We start from the raw sequence: 22,763 nt of genomic DNA on the forward strand, positions 1-22,763 counted from the left end.
TCGGAAAGAGCGAGGTCGTACTCGTGTGTTGTATCTTCGGGAAGCTCGGAGCTTGCAGGCTTCTTCACGGATTTGAGCTTCGTCTCTAAGCTCGTCAACCAAGTCAAGGTCAGCTGCCAACTCTTGAGCGTTCTGCTCGCTATCAAAAACCTGATGTTGGTGGGACGTCTCTCCGACTTCTACTGGGATCATTGCGTCAGCTCCGTAGGTCAGCCTGTAAGGCATTTCTTGCGTGGTTGACTGGGGGGTGCAATGATACGCCCAGAGGATGCTGGGGAGTTCGTCGGGCCATTGTCCTTTGGCGTTTCCTAGCCGCTTCTTAAGTTCCCGGAGGATGACCTTGTTGGCTGCTTCGGCTTGGCCGTTGGTTTGGGGGTGTTCTACCGAGGTCGGAAGATGTTTGATACCGAGTTCGCGGAGCAAGTCCTCAAAACCCTGTGTGATGAACTGTCAGCCATTATCAGTAATGAGGGTGTGGGGGATTCCGAACCTGTAGACGATATTCCTCCAGGTGAATTTTTGCACGTTCTCAGTGGTGATTTTGGCGAGTGGGCATGCTTCAATCCACTTGGTGAAGTACTCTATCGCCACCAGGAGGAACTTCAGTTGACCTTTCGCAGGGGGCAATGGCCCGAGGATGTCCATCCCCCACTGGGAGACAGGCCACACCGACATCATATGGTGGAGAGCTTCGGGCGGTTGCCGGTGTGTGTTGCCGAACTGCTGGCACTCCTTGCATTTTTGGATGTAATCTTGGCAATCTGACTTTAGAGTGGGCCAGTAGTATCCAGCTTGGAGTACTCTGGTTGCCATTGATCGTGCGCTGGAATGCATGCCACATATGCCCCAGTGAATTTCCTCGATGACGTAGGCTGCCTGAGGCGCAGTCAAGCACTTGAGTAGTGGAGTGGAAACGCCACGTTTGAATAGCTCGTCCCCGACAATGACGAATTTGGCCGATCTCATCCTCATTTTCTGAGCTTCGTCCTTGTCTTCGGGAAAGGTCCCTTTTTTCAAATAACTCCAAATTCCTGTCATCTACCGCAGGTCTTCGCTGTCACTGACGCTGACGACTTTGTCGTCTAGGCTGGGTGACTGCAAGATTTCCTGGATGATAGTTCGGTGTTGTCTAGGCCTTTTGGTGCTGGCGAGCTTTGATAGAAGGTTAGCTTGAGTCTGTTCTCGAGGCACATGCTGTATGGTGAACTCGTCAAAGGACGAGATCTGGTGGGATGTGATATGGAAGTACTGCTGTAGAAGAGTTTCTTTCGCCTGGTATTTTCCAGTGAGTTGTTCCACCATGAGTTTCGAGTCGCTGTTGCAACTCACTCGTCGAGCTCCGAGGTCGTAGGCTAGCCTGAGTCCTGCGAGAAGTGCCTCATACTCTGCCTGGTTGTTGGTCACCTTGAAGCCGAACTTGAGGGATTGCTCCAAAGTTACCTGGTTTGGCCCTTCCAGAATGATACCTGCACCACCACCCTTAGAGTTGGAGGATCCGTCAACATGTAAGGTCCATACCCGGGGTTCCTCGGTAGTAGTAGGCGTGAGCTCGGCTATGAAGTCGGCCAGGCATTGGGCTTTCAGGGGCCCGTGACTCTCGTACTGGATGCTGAACTCAGACAATTCTACTGACCATGCAATCATCTGTCCGGCGAGCTCGGGTTTTTGCAGAATTTGTTTGATGGGGTAGTCGGTTTTGACTACCACCTGGTGACTCTGGAAGTAAGGTCAGAGACGCCGAGCTGCGGTGACAAGTGCCAGTGCTAGTTTCTCGATCATTTGGTACCGCTTCTCCGCGTCTTAAAGGACTCGGCTGATGAAGTAGATTGGTGTTTGCACTTTTCGGTGCTCTTGTACTATCACCGCGCTGATGGCACTTTCTGCTACGGCCAAATAGAGGAGGAGGTCAGTTTTGTGATCCGGCCTCTGTAGGATTGGCGGGGTCGTGAGGAAGGTTTTGAAGCTTCAGAAAGCTTCTTCGCACTGATCCGTTCACTGGAAGTCTTTTGGCTTCCGTAACAGAGTGAAGATCGGCCCTGCCTTCTCCGCAAGTCGGGGGATGAAACGGGACAGTGAGACTAACCGTCCGGCTAGTCATTGGACCTCTTTCACCATTTGCAGACTCTGCATCTGGATGATTGCTTTACACTTCTCGGGATTGGCCTCAATTCCTCTGCTAGTGATCATGAAACCGAGCAACTTGCCTCCCTGGACGTCGAAGACACATTTCTCCAGGTTGAGGCGCATGTTGTGCCTCCTGATCTGAGCGAACACCTCAGCGAGGCCGGTAGCATGGTCTGTTGCCGAGGTAGTCTTGACTACCATGTCGTCGACGTAGACTTCCATGTTCCGCCCGATTTGTTGTTGAAAAACCTTATCCATCAGCCGCTGGTAGGTTTCCCCTGCGTTTTTGAGACCGAAGGGCATCACCCGATAGCAATAGTTGGCGTGGTCGGTGATGAAGGATGTATGCACCTCGTCGGGTGGGTACATCATTATTTGGTTGTACCTGGAGTAGGCGTCGAGGAAACTGAGGAGGGCGTGCCCGGACACTCTGTCGACCAGCTTGTCAATACTCGGCAAGGGGTATGAGTCCTTAGGGCATGCTTTGTTCAAGTCGGTGTAGTCGACGCACATGCGCCACTTCCCCGAGCTCTTCTTCACCAGGACCACATTCGCCAGCCATGTGGTGTATCTGACCTCACGAATGAAGCCAGCGTTCAGCAATTTCTGTGTCTTGGTGATGATGGCCTCCCGTCTTTCACCGCCGACCTTCTTCTTCCTCTAGGCGACTGGCCTTGCCTCCTTGTGTATCGCTAACCTGTGACAAATGAAGTCAGCGTCAATACCTGGCATGTCGGCGCTGGACCAGGCAAAGAGGTCGGCATTCTGGCGAATCTCAGCTTTGAGTTGTTGCCGCAGATCCAGGCTCAACTGCCTGCTGATTTTTGTGCACTGCCTAGGGAGTTTTCCAATTTGGAGGTCGTCAAGTTCGTCAATGGGGCTTGGCCTCTCGTCATGGGAGTCAGATCTTGGGTCGAGATCAGTGATTTCCACGTGGGTGATGTGAGCCACGGTGGGGGGATCCTTCTTGCTTTGCTCGCCAGACGAGCATATCTTCAGACTCTCGGCGTAGCACTGCCGAGCTGTCTTCTGATTTGCTTTGACGAAGATGATTTTACCATCACTTCCTGGGAACTTCATGGTGAGGTGTGGAGTGGATACCACTGCTCCTAGCTGATTCAACGTCGTCCTCCCAATGATGATGTTGTAGGAGGTGTTGGCCTCCACAAGAAGGTATCGGACCATAATTCTCCTTGAGTCTGGAGAAATTCTAAAGGTGGTCAGTAGGTCTATGTATCCCCGAGTGTGCACTCACTCTCCTGCAAAACCGACTAGGGGTTCTGTGTGAGGTTGGATGAGAGAGTGGGGAATATCTAACCTGAGGAACGTTGGCTATTACAGGACATCTGTCGAGCTCCCCTGGTCTATGAGTGTCTTGTGCACCTCCCAATTAGCTACCTCCACCGTGATGACCATGGGATCGTCCTGGTTGGGGCTGACACCGTCATAGTCGCTGTCGTTGAAGGTGATCGGTGGGGAACTTTAGTGTGAAGCCGAGGTAGCGAAATGGACGTTGTTGATATTGCGCAAGCGTCTTTTCCGGGCTGAACTAGTGGCACCTCCGCCTGCAAAGCCACCTGCAATTGTATTGATTACTCCCCGTAGGGGAGCTGATCCTGTTTCCTGGCTTACCTTGGCTTGCACTGCTCTGCCGGCATTTTGTTGAGAGTCAGAGGGCTGGTCCGGACGAGCTCCTGAACCACGACCTCTGCCTCATCCTCTTTCGCCGTAGCCTCCTCGGTGACTCTGCTGTCGCTGAACATATTTTCCGAGGTGGCCTGCCTGGATGAGTTCTTCGATACGGTCTCGGAGTGTGCGACACTCCTCAGTGGTGTGACCGTGATTCCTGTGGTACTGACTGTGCTTGGATTTGTCAGCACTGTTGGGGGTATGACCTGGCGGTGGCAGGGTGAGCAAGTTGCTGTTCAGGGGAGTGTAGAAGTCATATCTCCCCCCTTTGTTCGCCCTAGCTGACTTCTTGAACTGGCTGTCATTGTTGACCTTGACCTTGTCCTTGTGACCCTGTTCTGGCTTCATTGGTCCTTTGCCGCGAACCTGGTCACGGAAAGCATAGTGTTCCTCCATCTGAATGTAGCCTGCAGCGCGAGCGCGGAGCTCGTCCATGTCGCGGGGGGCCTCGCGACATAAGCTGTCGATGAATGGTTCGGGCTTGAGTGCCATGAGCATGGAATGCAGGGCGACCTCGGGATTTAAGTTCCGAATCTTCACCGAGATGCTGGACAAGCGTTCCATGAATGCTCGCAGAGGTTCATCATCACTCTGCCTGAGGTTGGCTAAAGCGACTGAAGTTGTGTGGTGAGGTTGTTGAGTGTCTTTTATTCATATATTCACTCAACTTTTGGCACTCTTTTTGGATGAATTGTAAATATATTTATGCTAATTTACTCTTTAAAAGTTATATTAGATAGAAGAGTAGTAGAAGAGTTAATGTTGATTTTCTCTCTTAAGTGCAGCAAAAATTGAGGAAAAGAATTATGCAGCCATAGCTCTGGTTCTGCAGCTATAGCTGTGGAAATTTGTGATAGACTATGGCCAAGGCCAAGGAATCCAAGAGGTGATATACTGAAAGAACCAAGAGGAATGGGATGATCTTAAAGTCCTTTTTCATATATTTTGTAAATAGTCTCTTGTATAGGTTATTTTGCCTTTGTATTTGTGAGACACTTTACTTGCTTTTTCCTAGTGTTTGTATATTGTTTTTAAGGTAGGCTACTTGGAGAGTTTAGCTCCATTTAACCTCCCTAGTTGATACATTCATTTTGTATTTTTTCAGTAGGGAAAAAGGGGTGGCATTTAGCAATGCTTGAGGGTGTGACTAGTAATTGGGCCAGAACTGGGCCTAGGCAAAATTTTGCATATTGGACTCATTTTGCTCCTAATTTTTCATAGATTTGATTTAGCTAGATCTCATCATCATATGATGAACCTAACTAAACCAAATCAAATATTTTGAATTAATTCATGGAGCCAAAATGAGCCAAGGCCGCCTATGTCTTCTACCTTTGTTCTTGGCCGAAATTCTTGTCTATCCTTCAAGGTTTGAAGCTTGCCTTGCAAGCTTCTAAACCTTGAAAGGTTAAGCCAACCTTACCATGGTTCTTAAGTGAACCATGGTCAAGGTTAGCTTCTCCTACAAGCTAGCTAAACCGTGGGAGTTAAAGATTACCTTACCATGGTTCCTAATGAACCATGGTTAAGGTTAGCTTCTCCTAGAAGCTACCTCTCCCTATAAATTTGTAAATACCTCTCTTGTACTCACTTTTGAACAATTTTGAGAATGAAATCAGATTTTCTCTCTCAATCAAGAGTCACCAAACCGTAGAGAACTTCACTCTAGGTAACTAGCAAAGTTCTTCAACTTTGATTTGGTTTCTCAAGCTTCCTATGCAAGCTAAGGAAAACCGAACCACTCCAAGGCTTCTTCTCCATTGAAGAACACTTCAAGGAGCTTCAACGAATCATTGGAGTCTTAACCTCAAGATCATTTTCGGTCCTAAGCATGGAGTCATTGAAGAACATCAATCTTCTTCAACTTAGCTCCATCAATTTGGAAGGAAATTATAGAAGTCAGAAAGTTGCAGCCATGGCTATGGTTCTGTAGCCATAGCTGTGGAAACCTGCAGTGCAAAATTGGGACTCCAGAGAGTTACAGCCATAGCTGTAGATCCACAGCTAGAGCGGTGAGGCATTTGAGATCAAGAAAAGTTACAGAAACTCACATCCATAGCTGTGGTTCCATAGCTAGAGCTTCAGAAATTACTTAACCATGAAGGAGTCTCCACAGCTATAGCGCTGGTTCCACAGCTACAGCTGTGGGCTTAAAATGTGCAACTTCTCCCCTGTTTTGAAGCCAATATAAAAGGGGAAAACAGAGAAAAAGAGGGGAATCACGAAATTAAGGAGAAAAACAGATTGAGAAGCATGTGAAGGGAGAAACGGAGCAAGAACGAAGACTTGGGCAGCTGGGTCATTTGGGAACGAAGCCCAACCCCTTGTTCTCATCTTCTACTTTGTAATCTCTTCTTTTACTTCTTAGATCTTGTAATGGCCATGTGTGGCTAAACTCCTTAAGGATTGGTTGGATGTAACTACTAACTCTTCTTCTTCTTAAATATATGTATTTTGATCATATTATTTGTGCATTGATTCTTCTCTTAATGCTTATATCGGCTTGATCACCCGTTGTATGATATTTGGTTTTTGAATCCAGTTGGAAAACGTTTTCGAAAACCCGAACTGAATCTTGCACCTAATCATTTCTTGTTCTAGGAATAGACTTGATTTGATTAGTCACATTGTTCAAGTCATTGTTCTTAATGCGAAGTGTTAAACTCAAAACATAAAGGAATCATGTTTTGAGCTTAATGACTTTAGGATTCAACCTTGAGGAATCTTGTTGGATTACTTAATGAACGTGGAAATAATGAAATTAGAATCTCATTTATTTTAAGAAGATCTACGAGTTAGCAAGTGCTTCTGAACCAATCCTTGTTTCTTAACTATTGTCTTTACTACTTTTAGTCTATTGTGTGGTTCTACCCTATCTTCACTCAGTTGCAATCATAACAACATTCTCATTTAAATCATTAGAGCAAGAATTACTAAACACTCAAATCCCTGAGGAAGATATTTGAATACTACTTCGAAACTTGGTTCACTTGCCAAGTGGTGGGTTTGCGAAAAATTCTTCATCAAGTTTCTGGCACCGTTGCTGGGGATTTGGTGCTATTTAGTAATTCTTAATCTTGTGATTTTGTAATTGTGTAAATAATTCATTTTGTGAATATTTATAATATATAGATATTTGTTTTGTTGTGTTTTGTGGACTCACCTTGCTGTGCAGACTTCTTAAAAGTGTATGCGAGGGAAAACTCCAGCCGAAGAATTGCATTTTGACCCTGAAATTGAAAGAACGGCAAGGAGGAACAATAGTAGAACAAGAAGGCTTAGACAGTTAGAGAGACTCCAAAAACAACAGCAAGATCTTTTGAGTTCTTCTACTTCATCAAATCAACCACACCTTGAAACAGAAATGGCTGAAGAAGGAACAGGAACTCATAATGGTGGACATGGACCAGCCAGGCCTCCTAGAAGGACCCTAGGTGATTATGCACAACAACATGGTCCTAGGCATTTCTCAAGCATTGCAGCTCCAAATACTTCTAGAGCCATGGAGATGAAGCCTGCCTTCCTTACTTTGGTTAGCTCAGAACAATTTGATGGCCTTGATCATGAGGACCCATATTCACACCTTTCAAATTTCTATGAGTTATGTGGAACTATGGGGATACCTGAAGGTGATGAGGAAGCTGTATACTTGAGGTTGTTTCCATTTTCTCTAACAGGAAAAGCTAAAGTTTGGTTACAATCTCACCCAAATCAAAGTTTGACAAGCTGGGGTGATGTGGAAAACAAGTTTGTGAATAGATTTTATCCTTCATCCAAGTATATTAAGGCCAAGTCAGAAATTACTACTTTCAGGCAAGGTGCAGATGAACCATTTTGTGAAGCCTGGGAAAGATTTAAGTCATTGCTCAGAAAATGTCCTAACCATGGGTTTGAGGATATAGCTCAACTTAACTTCTTTGTGAATGGAATCAAGCCTGAGGTGAAGATGTTATTGGATGCTGCAGCTGGTGGCACCATGATGACTGTGAGTCCAGAGGAAGCCACTCAAATTATAGAATCTTTAGCATCTTCTGATCACCAAGCAGAGCATGGGAGACACCAATCTCATAAAAGAGGGGTTCTTGATCTCAGTACTAATGATGCAATCCTTGCACAGAACAAGCTACAGTCTCAACAGATTGAAGCACTGACTAAGAAGATGGCCAAGATTCCACAACAGCTTCATGTTATTGCTTCTTCTTCAAGTCAATCAAATTCTTCGTTAAAATGTGATTTTTGTGGAGGAGATCATCCTAATGGTCATTGTTCTGAAACCACAAATGAAGAAGAGGTCAACTATGTGGGCAACCAACAAAAAAGAGGTAACTTTAATTCCCGTAATTATAATACTAATAGTTATATGCAGGGAAATCAAGGTTGGAGAAACAACAATAACAACCAAGGTTATGGATGGAGGAATGAAGCTGGGCCATCCAATGGGCCACCACCACAACAACAACAACATCAGCTTGTTTATCCTTCTATGCATGAAAGGACCAACAAATTGGAGGATACTCTGAACCAGTTCATGCAGGTGTCTATGAATAACCAGAAGAATACAGAGGCATCCATCAAGAATTTGGAGGTGCAGGTGGGTCAGTTAGCTAAACAATTAGCTGACATGTCTGGAGGCCCATTCTCAGCCAATACCAAGACCAACCCTAAGGAGCATTGTAAAGCCATAACAACAAGAAGTCGGAAGGTAGTTGGTGCAGATGTTGGAGTGAGTGAGAACAATGAGGGTGTTGAGAACAAGGGAGAAAATAGTGAATTGAGGGAGGTTGAGGAAGAAAGTGAGAAGAATGAGGGAGAAAACAATAAGAGTGAGAGTGTAAATAGTGAGAAAATAAGAGAGAAAAATGGAGTTGAGAAGGAGAAGAATAAAAAGAAGGGCAAGGAAGTCAGTTCTACTGTTCCTGTAAAAAACTTACCTTACCCTCATGCTCCTTCCAAGAAAGAAAAAGAAAGGCAGTTCCTGAGATTTCTGGATATCATCAAGAAGCTCCAGATTAATATTCCTTTCACTGAAGCCATGGAGCAAATGCCCACGTATGCTAGGTTCATGAAGGAATTGTTAACTAGGAAGAGAAAAGTTCTTGAAGAAGAGACTGTGGAGCTTGAGGCAGGTTGCAGTGCTATTATACAGAAGTCTCTACCTCAAAAATCCAGAGATCCAAGCAGTTTCGCTCTCCCTGTATCAATTGGTAATCTATCAGTGGGTAAGGCACTCTTACACCTTGGAGCCGGTATTAACCTGATGCCTTTATCCATGCTGAAGAAGATAGGAGAAGTAGACGTCAGACCTACAAGAATGACCTTGCAGTTGGCAGATAGATCCATCAAGCTTCCACATGGTATAGTGGAAGATATGATAGTGAAGGTTGATAAGTTCATGTTTCTGGTTGATTTTGTAGTCATGGATATGGAAGAGGATGTAGAAGTTCCTTTGATATTGGGCAGACCCTTTATGAAAACAGTTCGAGTTATCATTGACATGGATGAAGGAAAGCTGAAGGTGAGGGTCCAAGATGAGGAAGTGAGTTTCAATGTATTTGAAGCAATGAAGTGTCCAAAAGGCAACAAAGATTGCTTTAGAATTGATGTATTAGATGATGTGTACTTGGAAACTCAAAATGATTTCAAGAGCTCATCGCCACTGGAGAAGGCTTTGCTTCTTTCTAATGAAGAATTGGATAAGGTCATAGATGAAGAGGTTCAAGATGTTATTGATGCACTAAATAAAACAGAAAACTCTTCTGCCAATGTTCAGTGAAAAGAAGAATTGAAGAAGGAGGAAAAAGAGCAAGTAGTGAAGCTGAAATTGGATGATAATGTAGCTGGAAAACACAGAAAGTTACAGCTTCTTGAACTTGAAGAAATGAGGTTTAATGCTTATAAGTCTTCTAAGCACTACAAGCAGAGAATCAAAGCATATCATGATAAGAAGATTTTAAAAAGGAGCTTCAAACCCGGCCAATCGGTGTTACTATTCAACTCTAGATTGAAGTTATTCCCGGGAAAACTCAAAACTAAGTAGTCAGGCCCATTTGTAATTAAATCTGTCAAATCACATGGAGACATTGAGCTGAAAGATCGTGCCTCTGGAAGGACTTGGTCAGTCAATGGTCAAAGGCTCAAGCATTATCTGGGTGGTGAAGTTGAAAGACTCACTACCATCACTCAATTGAAGGAGCCATGACCATACAAGAACTGTCAAGCTAAAGACACTAAATTAGCATGTTCTTGTTTAATTTTTGGTTTAAATTAAGAGTTTTGTGTTGAATAGTGTTAGTTAAGAGTTTTTGTTCATTGATATGCTAGCTTTCATCATCTTTGATGTTTGTTGTTTGGAATGTGTTGAGTAATGTTTAGTTAAGAGTTTTTGTTTATATATATGTTTGATTTCATAATGCATGTCACTTAGTGTTTTGAATGTTTGATAATGCAGGTTGAAAGTCTTGTTCGTGCTTATTGTGTTAGTATTTAGGAAGTATTTTGATGTTTTATAAGTTAATTGTGCAGTATTCTGAGTTTTGAGTTTCATTTTGATTTCAAAAGGTGTTGTTGTTTGGAATTTATCATGCTTGATGGTTTTGGGTGTATAGTTTAGTGCCTAGTGTTTAATGTGCATAGTGCTATTTTAAGTTTTCAAGAAAAAGTGAGCTATCAGTTTGTATTTTTCTACTTGAAAGAGAGAAGCTAAGTCCCACCGCTCCAGCGCTAGGTTTACAGCCATGGCGCCAACTTTCTGTTTAAGCCTTTTATGTGAGCAAAATTTCCACCGCCCCAGCGCTAGCTTCCACAGCTAAGGCGCTATCTTGCTGCCAAAGCTTTGATATATAAAATTCACCAGCGCTGCAGCGCTATATTCACGGCCTTAGCGCCAACTTTCTGGAGCTCACCTTTTAACTTTAAAAGCACCCATCGCTGCAGCGGTGATTCTACAACTCAAGCGGTGGATTTCAAAATTTTAAAAGAAAAACTAAAGAACAACTTTGGTCAGTTTTAAAACTGACGCTCTCTATAAAGTTCTCATTTTTATCTATCAAGGTTCCATTTTTCTTCCATTATCACACTCATAAACACCAAAGCACCCATCTTTTTGCTAGGATTTCAAGGTAAAGTCTTCATCTTTCTTCCTTCCGTCCACATTACATGAAACATTTGCTTGCTCTTTTCTACTTTTTTGAACTCTGAGCATGATTTTGTTACTCTTTGGGTTCTTTAAAACATGATGATGGAATTATTTGTGATGTGTGTCATTTCTGGCATGGAATGCATGAATTTGGGTGTTTGATCCTTCAATATTGCACATGCATAATCATTCTCATTTTATGCCTGCTTTGTGTTTGACAAAATGCCTGAATGAGAGCAATATCTAATTTGCCTACAATGAGCATGTGAGAAAAACTGATCACTGAAATGTTCCTTTATTGTGACTAAATTTGAACCTTGAATGTCAAGAATGCACTTGCATGTTGTTTCTCTTTATCCTATATACCAAGTGCTTGATCAATTGTTTGAGTGAATATGCATTCCTTGCTTCATGTGTAAAATCATTGTAGTGGAGTGTTAATTCTTGTTATGACTGAATGGTGGGTTAGTTGTTGCTGTACTTGTAAGATTTTTCCTTGGAACACATGACTGATTTTGTTTTAGGATTAACTTTTTTGGTTGTTGCTGTACTTGTAAGCTTATATCCTTGGCCTACACCGGAGCAATTTCAAGATGCTATTCTTTGGCCTGGGGACAGTCCTGTCTTTTCAAGAGGAGGTGGTGAGCCTGAGCAGCCTCATGTAGGTGAACAAGGACAGAGGTCTGATGCTGAAGTTGAAGAAGAAGGAATTGATGGAGGAGAGGACAATGAAGAAGGATTTGAGGATGAAGGGTCACTGTCGCCCATTTTCTGAGGAAGCAGAGCTTTACTTTAAATTCATGCAATTTTAAATTTCTGTCAATTTAAATTTCAGTCATTTAAATTTCTGTTAATCGTTTAAACTGTTTGGTGGTTTACTTGTTTTGGTTGGGTGTTTGAACTTTTGTTGTTCTTGGTTGATATTCACCACTTTTTGGATTCTGCACTTTTAGTTGTTTTGATAGTAGTATTGTGAATATTTATATATACTTTTTGTGAATTAACACTTAACAAAAAATTTTGGGAAACATTGAAAATTATTCTTGAGAGGTAGTAAATGAGTTGGCTTTTAGATCAACAAAAATGAAAAATACATCTTTTAATTCACTTAAAAATGGTTTGTTTTGCGGCTTGTTTTGAGGTTGCACTCATCCAACTTTGTTTGATCATGAAATTGTGAGTTATTTGATTAGCATGGCATGAAAGATCAGTAATTGAACATTTAGCCAAGCTGGTGAGTGAGAGAGACTAAACAGTGCATATATCATATATATTTCCACTTTTGAGAGCCATCATCATGGTATATGTGTTTGCATTGGTTGAGTCTTGAATGATTGCTCTTTTGAGAAGCTTTGGGCAGGATCAAGGCATTCCATTGTGCATACTTGAATTTTTCTGCCTAGAGCCAAACAGTTAGCCATGATTGAATCCTTTATTTGAAACCTGTTTGAGCCCTAACCTTCAATCAACTTTAAGCCTTTGCCAAATACCAAATCTTCACCCTAACCAAACTTTTGAGAGTATAATGAAAATGAATTGGGGATTAAGTTGGGGGAGTTGTTTAAATGGCAAGGTTGAGGGAAATTATTGAAATCAAGTTACTACAAAGCTCAAAAAAAAAAATATACCCCTCTTGAGAAAAAAAATTGGAACAAGTCAAAAATGGTGCTTGTGATTGTGAGTTTCATTTTCAAAAAAAAATCAAAATCAAAATCAAAAGAAAAAGCAAAATAAGCAAGCACTTATACATAAAGTCTCAAAAGGGAAGGGGTGATTGAAATTTAGGCAGCCAATCTTGAGGGAAAAGGTGGTAATGCAAAGGAAGAATTTGGGCTGAGAGGCATGGTTGGAGTTGAATATTCAGAGTGAACAAGGTGGAGTTGTTTGGTTCATTTTCATTCTGCTCTCTTGAGTTTGAACCTTGTGGACCTGAAAAACCATATTTTCTTGCTAGCCAAGCCCAGTATAAACCTTAAAAAAAAAGACCTTATGATCCTTAAGTTTCTTCCAATGAGTAATGATGGAAAGATGATATCAATGTTTATGTTCATAGAGATGATGAGTGGAATTGAGAGAAACACTCACCCTGGAGAGCCATATTTGTGAGAGTATGTTCAAATATTGGTTTGTAATGATCGTGTTATGATTTGCCTTGCAATCTTTTTGACTAAGCAGGATTGATGTTGTGGGCACCTCAATGAGTCGAAAATGGTTTGTGATAGTGAATTGATTGAATGTTTTCCTTATTTTTGATACAGAAGAAATCTCATGATGGGAAGTATCCTTTTGGTTTTGATTGGTATTTTGTTGGGGACCAACAAAAGATTAAGTTGGGGGAGTTGTTGAGTGTCTTTTATTCATATATTCACTCAACTTTTGGCACTCTTTTTGGATGAATTGTAAATATATTTATGCTAATTTACTCTTTAAAAGTTATATTAGAAGATAGAAGAGTAGTAGAAGAGTTAATGTTGATTTTCTCTCTTAAGTGCAACAAAAATTGAGGAAAAGAATTCTGCAGCCATAGCTCTGGTTCTGCAGCTATAGCTGTGGAAATTTGGAAGGAAATTCTAGAAGTTAGAAAGTTGCAGCCATGGTTGTGGTTCTGTAGCCATAGTTGTGGAAACCTGCAGTGCAAAATTGGGACTCCAGAGAGTTACAGCTATAGCTGTAGATCCACAGCTAGAGCGGTGAGGCATTGGAGATCAAGAAAAGTTACAGAAACTCACAGCCATAGCTGTGGTTCCATAGCTAGAGCGTCAGAAATTACTTAACCATGAAGGAGTCTCCACAGCTATAGCGCTGGTTCCACAGCCACAGCTGTGGGCTTAAAGTGTGCAACTTCTCCCCTGTTTTGAAGCCAATATAAAAGGGGAAAACAGAGAAAAAGAGGGGAATCACGAAATTAAGGAGAAAAACAGGTTGAGAAGCATGTGAAGGGAGAAACGGAGCAAGAACGAAGACTTGGGCAGCTGGGTCATTTGGGAACGAAGCCCAACCCCTTGTTCTCATCTTCTACTTTGTAATCTCTTCTTTTACTTCTTAGATCTTGTAATGGCCATGTGTGGCTAAACTCCTTAAGGATTGGTTGGATGTAACTACTAACTCTTCTTCTTCTTAAATATATGCATTTTGATCATATTATTTGTGCATTGATTCTTCTCTTAATGCTTATATCAGTTTGATCACCCGTTGTATGATATTTGGTTTTTGAATCCAGTTGGAAAACGTTTTCGAAAACCCGAACTGAATCTTGCACCTAATCATTTCTTGTTCTAGGAATAGACTTGATTTGGTTAGTCACATTGTTCAAGTCATTGTTCTTAATGCGAAGTGTTAAACTCAAAACATAGAGGAATCATGTTTTGAGCTTAATGACTTTAGGATTCAACCTTGAGGAATCTTGTTGGATTACTTAATGAACGTGGAAATAATGAAATTAGAATCTCATTTATTTTAAGAAGATCTACGAGTTAGCAAGTGCTTCTGAACCAATCCTTGTTTCTTAACTATTGTCTTTACTACTTTTAGTTTATTGTCTGGTTCTACCCTATCTTCACTCAGTTGCAATCATAACAACATTCTCATTTAAATCATTAGAGCAAGAATTACTAAACACTCAAATCCCTAAGGACGATATTTGAATACTACTTCGAAACTTGGTTTACTTGCCAAGTGGTGTGTTTGCAAAAACCTCATCAGAGGTCTTCTTGTGGCATATTGCGCCGTGAACCGCCTGATTAGGGTGTTGAAGTTGTCGATTGACTCGGCAGGCAGCTGGGTGTACCAGTGGAGTGCAGCCCCTTTGAGAGAGGTCAAAAAAACCCTACACAAGATAACATCATTGTTAGTGTAGAGGTTTACCTGGGTCGTATATAGGTCAATGTGCTCATCGGGGTCCGTCTTGCCATCATAGCGATCGAGATGGAGAGGCTTCCATCCGCGGGGGAGTGGGGTCTCCATGATGCCATCCATGAAGGGATGATGGCGGAAAGTTTCTTGGCGCTCTGTGACATGAGTGGGGCCCCTGCTAACATCCTGAGTCGTCTTGCACGTCGGTGCATGAGACCGATGCGTGTCAAGTCGCTGAGTTGGTACTTTGGTCGCGGATCGGGGTTGGGAAACCGAATGCCCTTCGTCCTCATGGGTGTTGCTCGCGTGCGAAAGGTGATCAGAAGGACGCTGAGGGAGTTCGGCACGGATGCGCTCGTTTTCGGTGCGCAGTGCTGCTAGGTCAGCCTCATTAGCGGCACGCATCGCCGCGAGATCAGTTTCGTGCTGAGCACGCATGTTTCGCAGATCGGCGTCGTGTTGTTGCCGCATCTGTTCAACCTGTTCGATCAGCCTCCTCAACGATGCTTCGTCACCCATGTTTGTCGTGTGATCGTCGTCAGTTGCTCGTCTACTATGGCTTCTGGTGAATACCATGCGAATGGCCGATAAGAGTTGTCTTGATCGGCCCCACGGTGGGCGCCAAATATTCTTACCGAAGATCAGTCGTAGGGATGATCCGTTGGGTAAGATCGCCGAGCCTCCTTTACTGGTACGTTGGTGTTCCAAGATGGGGGTGGTACCTGCAAAAGAGACTCCGATGCTAAAATTAGGATTTGTATGAGTATAAGTCTCGTATAAGTAATGCACGTACCTTAGTGTGACTTAGGGTTGCGTTGGGCCTTGGGCCTAAGATAAGATATGATATGATTAGATAACGGATCTCATTTGGAGCGAGATCCCCTGAGATCGGTTATAATCTATTTAAGTGCCGAGCTGACGTCGTGCAACACGCGTCCGAGGTCATTCTCCGCTGCGATGCCGAGCTCGAGCTCAGCGTGGCGGTACGGATAGTACATATATATATATATATATATATATATATTTAGTTTACTAAATATAAATAAGAATAGCCTACTAGTATTTACCTATTCATTTTAAATATATAAACTAAAATTTAAGAGTTTGATTTAAAATAATAATAGTAATAATAAAATTATAAATTTTAGATGACTCTATTTTATTAATTAGATCATAATAATTATATAATTAGGAATAAATATTTTATAATTTTATTTCACTAAAATGTTGTAATAAAAATTTGATATATATATATATATATATATATTATAATAACTAAAATTTCAATTACTATTTTAAGAACAATACACTTAATAATATTGAGAATATTGTTATCTAAAAATTTAAGGCATTATTCTTCCCTACTTACAGAAATTTTGTCCTCGAAATTTTTTTTATTGCTTAAAATAAATAAGGATAGTTTTTTGTAATTTTTTCTTCCAACTCCCACGTAGCATCTCTAGAAACATCATTCCAGATGACTTTTACTAGTGAAATCTGTTTGCCTCTCAACTGCTTGATCCTCCTGTCTGCGATCTGTATAGCCATTGTTTCAAATGTAAGGTTATCCTTTAACTGTACTGTATCAGGCGTTATTACATGAGAAGGGTTAGAAATATATTTTCTTAACTGAGACACATGAAAGACATTATGGAAATTAGAAAGAAAAGGAGGTAGAGAAATTTGATAAGCTACAGGACCTATTTTTCTGAGAATTTGATAAGGACCAATAAATCGATGTGTGAGTTTCTTTGATTTCATTACCCTACCAATACCAGTTGTTGGTGTAACTTTCAAAAATATATGATCATCACCTTCCTGAAATTCAAGAGGTCATCTTCTTTTATTAGCATAACTTTTCTGTCTGCTTTGAGTCGTTCTCAATTTTTCATGAATCATTTTGATCTTTTCCGTGGTTTGTTGCACCAATTAAGGACCCAAGATTAAATTTTCTCCTGTCTCAAACCAACACAAAGGAGTTCTACACCTTCTCCCATATAGAGCTTCATAGGGTGTCATACCTATGCTAGAATGGAAATTGTTGTTATAAGTGAATTCAATCAGAGGCAGATATTGATCCCAACTACCAGAATTCTCTAGCACACAAGCTCTCAATAAATCTTCTAAGGATTGAATGGTCCTTTCTGATTGTCCGTCTGTTTGAGGATGATATGTAGAGCTAAGGCGAAGCTTAGTTCCTAATGCTTGATGTAAACTTCCCCAAAATTTAGAAGTGAATCTAGGATCTCTATCAGATATTATGCTAGATGGTACACCATGCAACCGTACAATCTCCCTTATGTATAGTTCAGTCAATTTTTCTACTGAATACCTAATGTTAATGGGTAGAAAGTGAGCAGATTTTGTCATCCTATCCACGATAACCCATATGGAATCAAACTTATGAATTGTTCGTGGTAAACCGACTACAAAATCCATTGCTATGCTGTCCCATTTCCATTCAGGTATATCTAAGGGTTGTAACATTCCTGCTGGCTTTTGGTGTTCTATCTTGGCCTTCTGACAAATCAAACATGTAGCCACATATTGTGCTATTTCCTTTTTCATTTTGGGCCACCAAAACATTCTCTTGAGATCCTGATACATCTTTGTTGCCCCAAGGTGTATACTCAACTTGCTCTTATGTGCCTCACCTAGAATTATTTTCTTAATTTCTGAATCATTGGGTACACATATCCTATCATTAAATCTCAAAACTCCTGTTTGATCTATATATACTAAACTTTTCACCATCCTTTTGTCCCAACAATATTTTTTTCTTTTGAATGAATTTATCAACTACCTGAGCCTCACCAATTTGCCCATGTAAGTCACTAGTAATTTGAACTGCATGCAATTGTATTCTATCCTGACTTACTGTAGTTGATAAATTCATATCTCTAAATTTTTCTATCAAATTCATCTCATGAATCATTAGTGAAGAGATATGTAAAGATTTTCTACTCAGTGCATCAGTCACAACATTGGCTTTTCCTGGATGGTAATGTAATTCAAAATCATAATCTTTCAAAAATTCCATCCACCTTCTTTGTCTCATATTCAATTCCTTTTGATCAAACAAATATTTTAAACTCTTATGATCACTAAAAACATCAAACTTACCACCATACACATAATGTCTCCATATCTTGAGTGCAAAAACAATGGCAGCTAGTTCTAGATCATGGGTTGGGTAATTCCTTTCATGAGCTCTTAGTTGTCTAGAAGCATATGCTACTACCCTTCTATCTTGTATAAGAACACACCCTAATCCCATTTTTGAGGCATCACAAAATATGACAAATTGTCCATTAGGATTAGGTAAGGCTAAGACTGGTGCAGTAGTTAATCTTTTCTTAAGCTCTTGAAAACTATTCTCACATTTTTCTTTCCACTCAAAAAGTTGTCCTTTCTTAGTGAGTTGAGTTAAAGGCATGGCTATTTTAGAAAATCCCTCAATGAATCTTCTATAATATCCTGCTAAACCCAAAAAACTACGGATTTCTGTCACTGTCTTTGGAGGTTCCCATAACAGAACTGCTTCTACTTTAGACGGATCCACAGACACTTCGTCTTTGGAGATCACATGTCTTAAAAACTTAACCTCTTCTAACCAAAATTCACACTTAGAAAGTTTGGCACACAATTGTTTATCTTTTAGGATTTGGAGAACAGTTTGAAGGTGTTCTTCATGCTCTTCATGAGTTCGAGAATATATGAGGATATCATCTATAAAGACCACCACAAAATGGTCTAAATATATATGAAAAATCCTATTCATATAATCCATGAACACTGCAGGTGCATTTGTTACTCCAAGAGGCATCACTTGATATTCATAATGATCATACCTTGTTCTAAATGCAGTTTTCTGTATGTCTTCTACTTTCACTTTGATTTGATGGTATCCTGATCTTAAATCTATCTTAGAAAACACAGTGGCTCCTCTCAATTAGTGGCTCCTCTCAATTGGTCCATCAAATCATCTATCCTAGGAAGAGAGTATTTAATTGACGATAGTCTACACACAACTTAAAACTTCCATCTTTCTTTTTAACTAACAAAACAGGAGCCCCCCAAGGTGATACACTAGGGCGTATGAATTGTTTTTCAAGCAACTCTTCTAATTGTTTCTTCAACTCAACTAATTCAGAAGGTGACATCCTATAAGGTGCCATTGAAATTGGTCTAGTTCCAGGTATTAAATCAATTGAAAATTCAATTTCTCTGTCAGGTGGCAACCCAGGAATATCGTTAGGAAAAACTTCAGGAAAATTTTGAACAACAGCTATGTTTTTCAAGTTGACTTCCTCTTTAGCTTCCATAGAAGATAAGATTAAATATCCTTGAACTTTACCCCAAGAAAACTTGCTTATTGGTTTGGATAATGAAATCAATAGGTCCTTAGAATCAGAAAACATTACAGACCTTTATGCACAATTGAGAAGGATATGATTGGAAGATAACCAGTCCATACCTAAAATCACATCTAATTGTGATAAAGCTAAGCAGATCAAATTTATAAGAAATTTTCTATCACTAATAAAAATAGCACAGTCTAAATAAACCTTTTTGGCAATTACAGATTTGTTTGTAGGGGTCGAAACAATTAGATTAGATTCTAAAGAAGAAACTGACAATTGAAGGTGTTGAACGCAATCATTGGAGATAAAAGAATGGGTTGCGCCTGAATCATACAGTACATTTAAAGTTTTGCCGTTAATGAAACATGTACCTTGCATTAGATCGTTGTTTTGAGCAACTTCAGTTCCAGTCATGGTATAAACTCTCCCAGTTGTAGGAGGTCTCGGTTTGGGTCCAGAAGTATTCGCGTGCGCCTTTGGTTGTCCACACTCAGAAAACACATGACCCGGCTTTCCACAGTTGAAACAAACAGGTCCTTTAAGATGACAGTCTTTAGTATAATGACCCTATCCACACTTAAGACACTTAGCTGGATTATTCATGGGTCTAATGGAATTTCCTGCAAATTAAGAAGATTGGGTTTTCCATTGAGGTCGATCATAAGGTTTTCCTTCATTATTCATTTTCTTATTAAAATGAGGACCAAAAGACTTTGGTCTATTATCCTTAGTGTAATCAAAACATTCTAGAAAACGACACTTGTGTATTAATGTGGGAAAATCAGAAATTTCTAATATTCCTACTGCCTTTCTTAATTCCGGTCTAAGTCCATCCTCAAATTTAATACACTTCATTCTCTCATCAGTGTGATAAAAGAAAGTGGAGTATTTTCCCAATTCCTCAAACTTAGAAGCATATTCTCCCACTGTCATGTTCCCTTGTTTTAATTGCATAAATTCTATTTCTTTAGCCCTCCTAACATCATTAGGAAAATATTTTTCAAAAAATTTAGCTCTAAATACTTCCCATGTAATAATTATTCCTCCTCCTTCTAATAGTCTTCTAGTACTATCCCACCAATATTCTGCTTCTCCTACTAACATAAACACTGCATAATTTACTTTTTGGTTATCAGGACAATTCATGGCTCGAAATATCTTTTCTATTTCTTTAATCCATAACTCAGCTTTTTCAGGATTATATCCTTTGTCAAAATGGAAAGGTTTATTTCTCCTAAATTCTACCAGTCCCTGTGACTCCCCCATTCCTTCCGGTCGTTGATTTCTTAATAAGGCTGCAGCCATGTCCTTAATAGCTTGTACAGCCTCTGTCAGTTCTGTATATCTTCTCCCTGCCATCTGAAATTTTTACAGGTTAGTTTATCATACTAGAAACATGGTTAGCACATTTCCCCAAGTTACACATGGAACGTTGCTCTAATACCACTAAAATGTCACGCCCGATTTATAAAACCCAGTTTTATACGTATATATATTTTTATATATCAAAAATAAAAATATATTGTTAATAATATTATACGTGATAATAATGAAAGATTTTTATAGATAATATTGACTAAAACATGCATAATTATAATTTTTTTTATATCTCACATACGATTCTAATATTTACATTACTCATTATTCTTAAAATATTTACAATACGAGCCTATTTACATACCATAGTTTTTTTTTCTACTATAAAATTAACATAGGTGGTTGAAATAAATTTACAATAGGATTCACGTGATTTGCTGCAGGTAAGTAAAAAGTAACAACTATGGGCCCATCTATCACAGTGGGAATTTCTTGATTTGGAGAAAAAGTGAATGAAGACACAGCTACCCCATTGAAAGTAATTGAGTTGGCTAGAGCATCAACACTCTATGTTGTGCCAGAGAAGATTGCAGAAATTTCTGAAGGAAAAGGAGCTGGAATTGCTGGAATATCCATCTATATTTATTTAATTATTTTTATGATTATATTACACAAGAAACACAAGGAGTGAGAACAATTTTCAAATAAATAATTTCATACGTAATCATAGTTAGTACTAGAAAATATATATATACATAAAAATTTGAATTACACTTGCAGTGACTAGTCAGGATAAATGAACATTATCATCATATCAACCAATAAAAGAATTTCTTTCGCCTTAACTCCTTACTCATTTAAATCCCCAAGGTCAAACCTCCAACTACAAATAATTCAAATTTTATCTTCTATGGCCATAGAATAATATTTATCTTTAAAACGAGTCAAAGACATTTTAACAAAATTATATTATAATCAATCATAAAAACAATCACATTAAATAAATTTGAGAATTTATCATTATTTAAGCTTTAATTAAATAACATATACGTAAATAAAATATATTAAGAGTACCAATTAGTTAATTGACAATGATAATTATTATAAAATAATTAAACAATATAAAATATGAACATATTAATAATTATTATGGATAAAAATAATCATAGCTTAAGCAAATAAATGAGGTTAGGGACACCTCACTAGATAAATACACATGAAAAATAACATAAATAAATAAACATAGTAGTAAATAAAAGTTTAAAGAGATAAAGTTCTCCTTCCCCTTACCTTAAAGTTGATTTTTTTTTTTTCCTTTTTATCTTTCTCTTACGTTTCTCACGCTGTTTCAATCTCTTCTTTTCACACCTCACGTTGTTCACTCTCTTCTTTTCACACAATATTCGTTCACCTTCTCCTCCTATTTATAGGCCCTTTGCCCTTTGTGATTCTTTGTGATTCGATTCTGATTATCTTATCTCTGCTCTCACTGTAAATTCCTTATATCCTTATCTATGTGCACTTCATTTATTGTAATGCCCACGTACTCCCTCCATGTAACTTGCCACGTAAATGCTCACGTAACTTTGTCACGTAAATGCTCACGGAACTTGCATAGCACATTATATTGGTAGTCACGTAACTGCACATTCTTTTGGTAGTCATTGAAATCCGTAGCACATTTCTCTCTCTTTTTTTCGTTATATAAATAGCATTGAAATAGCATTGGTAGTCACGTATGTATGTATGTATATATATATATATATATATATATATATATATATATATATATATATTTAGTTTACTAAATATAAATAAGAATAGACTACTAGTATTTACCTATTCATTTTAAATATATAAACTAAAATTTAAGAGTTTGATTTAAAATAATAATAGTAATAATAAAATTATAAATCTTAGATGATTCTATTTTATTAATTAGATCATAATAATTATATAATTAGGAATAAATATTTTATAATTTTATTTCATTAAAATATTGTAATAAAAATCTGATATATATATATATATTTTGTGAAAATATTATATTTATTCTCTATTATATATATATATATATATTATAATAACTAAAATATCAATTACTATTTTAAGAACAGTACACTTAATAATATTGAAAATATTGTTATCTAAAAATTTAAGACATTACAAACAGGCTGAGCACGCCCTCTACTAATGGACATGCCGAATACCCCCCGCATACCCCCTCGATCGATGAACATACCGAATGGGTATTTGGCAATGACGAATATCCATGAGGTAAA

The 22,763-nt window shown here is 39.3% G+C and overlaps 1 protein-coding gene and 1 non-coding gene across 2 annotated transcripts; one reads left to right on the forward strand and one right to left on the reverse strand.

Moving 5' to 3' along the window:
• Nucleotides 1–7,003: 7,003 nt before the first annotated feature.
• On the forward strand, nt 7,004–9,586 carry LOC109791958 (uncharacterized). The gene has a single exon (XM_083069407.1). The coding sequence runs from the start codon at nt 7,004–7,006 to the stop codon at nt 9,584–9,586; it is 2,583 nt and encodes an 860-aa protein (XP_082925533.1).
• LOC145955379 (small nucleolar RNA R71) lies at nt 7,599–7,704 on the reverse strand. Its single transcript, XR_014431993.1, has one exon. It is a non-coding gene; the product is annotated as a small nucleolar RNA R71 (small nucleolar RNA).
• Nucleotides 9,587–22,763: the final 13,177 nt, after the last annotated feature.

Source organism: Cajanus cajan, chromosome 2, assembly GCF_000230855.2.
Source record: "Cajanus cajan strain Asha chromosome 2, NIPB_CcT2T_4, whole genome shotgun sequence".
NCBI classification, from domain to species: Eukaryota; Viridiplantae; Streptophyta; class Magnoliopsida; order Fabales; family Fabaceae; genus Cajanus; species Cajanus cajan.

What these genes read in the sequence shown, in the direction of transcription:
- LOC109791958 (XM_083069407.1), top strand. Translation starts at nt 7,004, where the DNA reads ATGCGAGGGAAAACTCCAGCCGAAGAATTGCATTTTGACCCTGAAATT.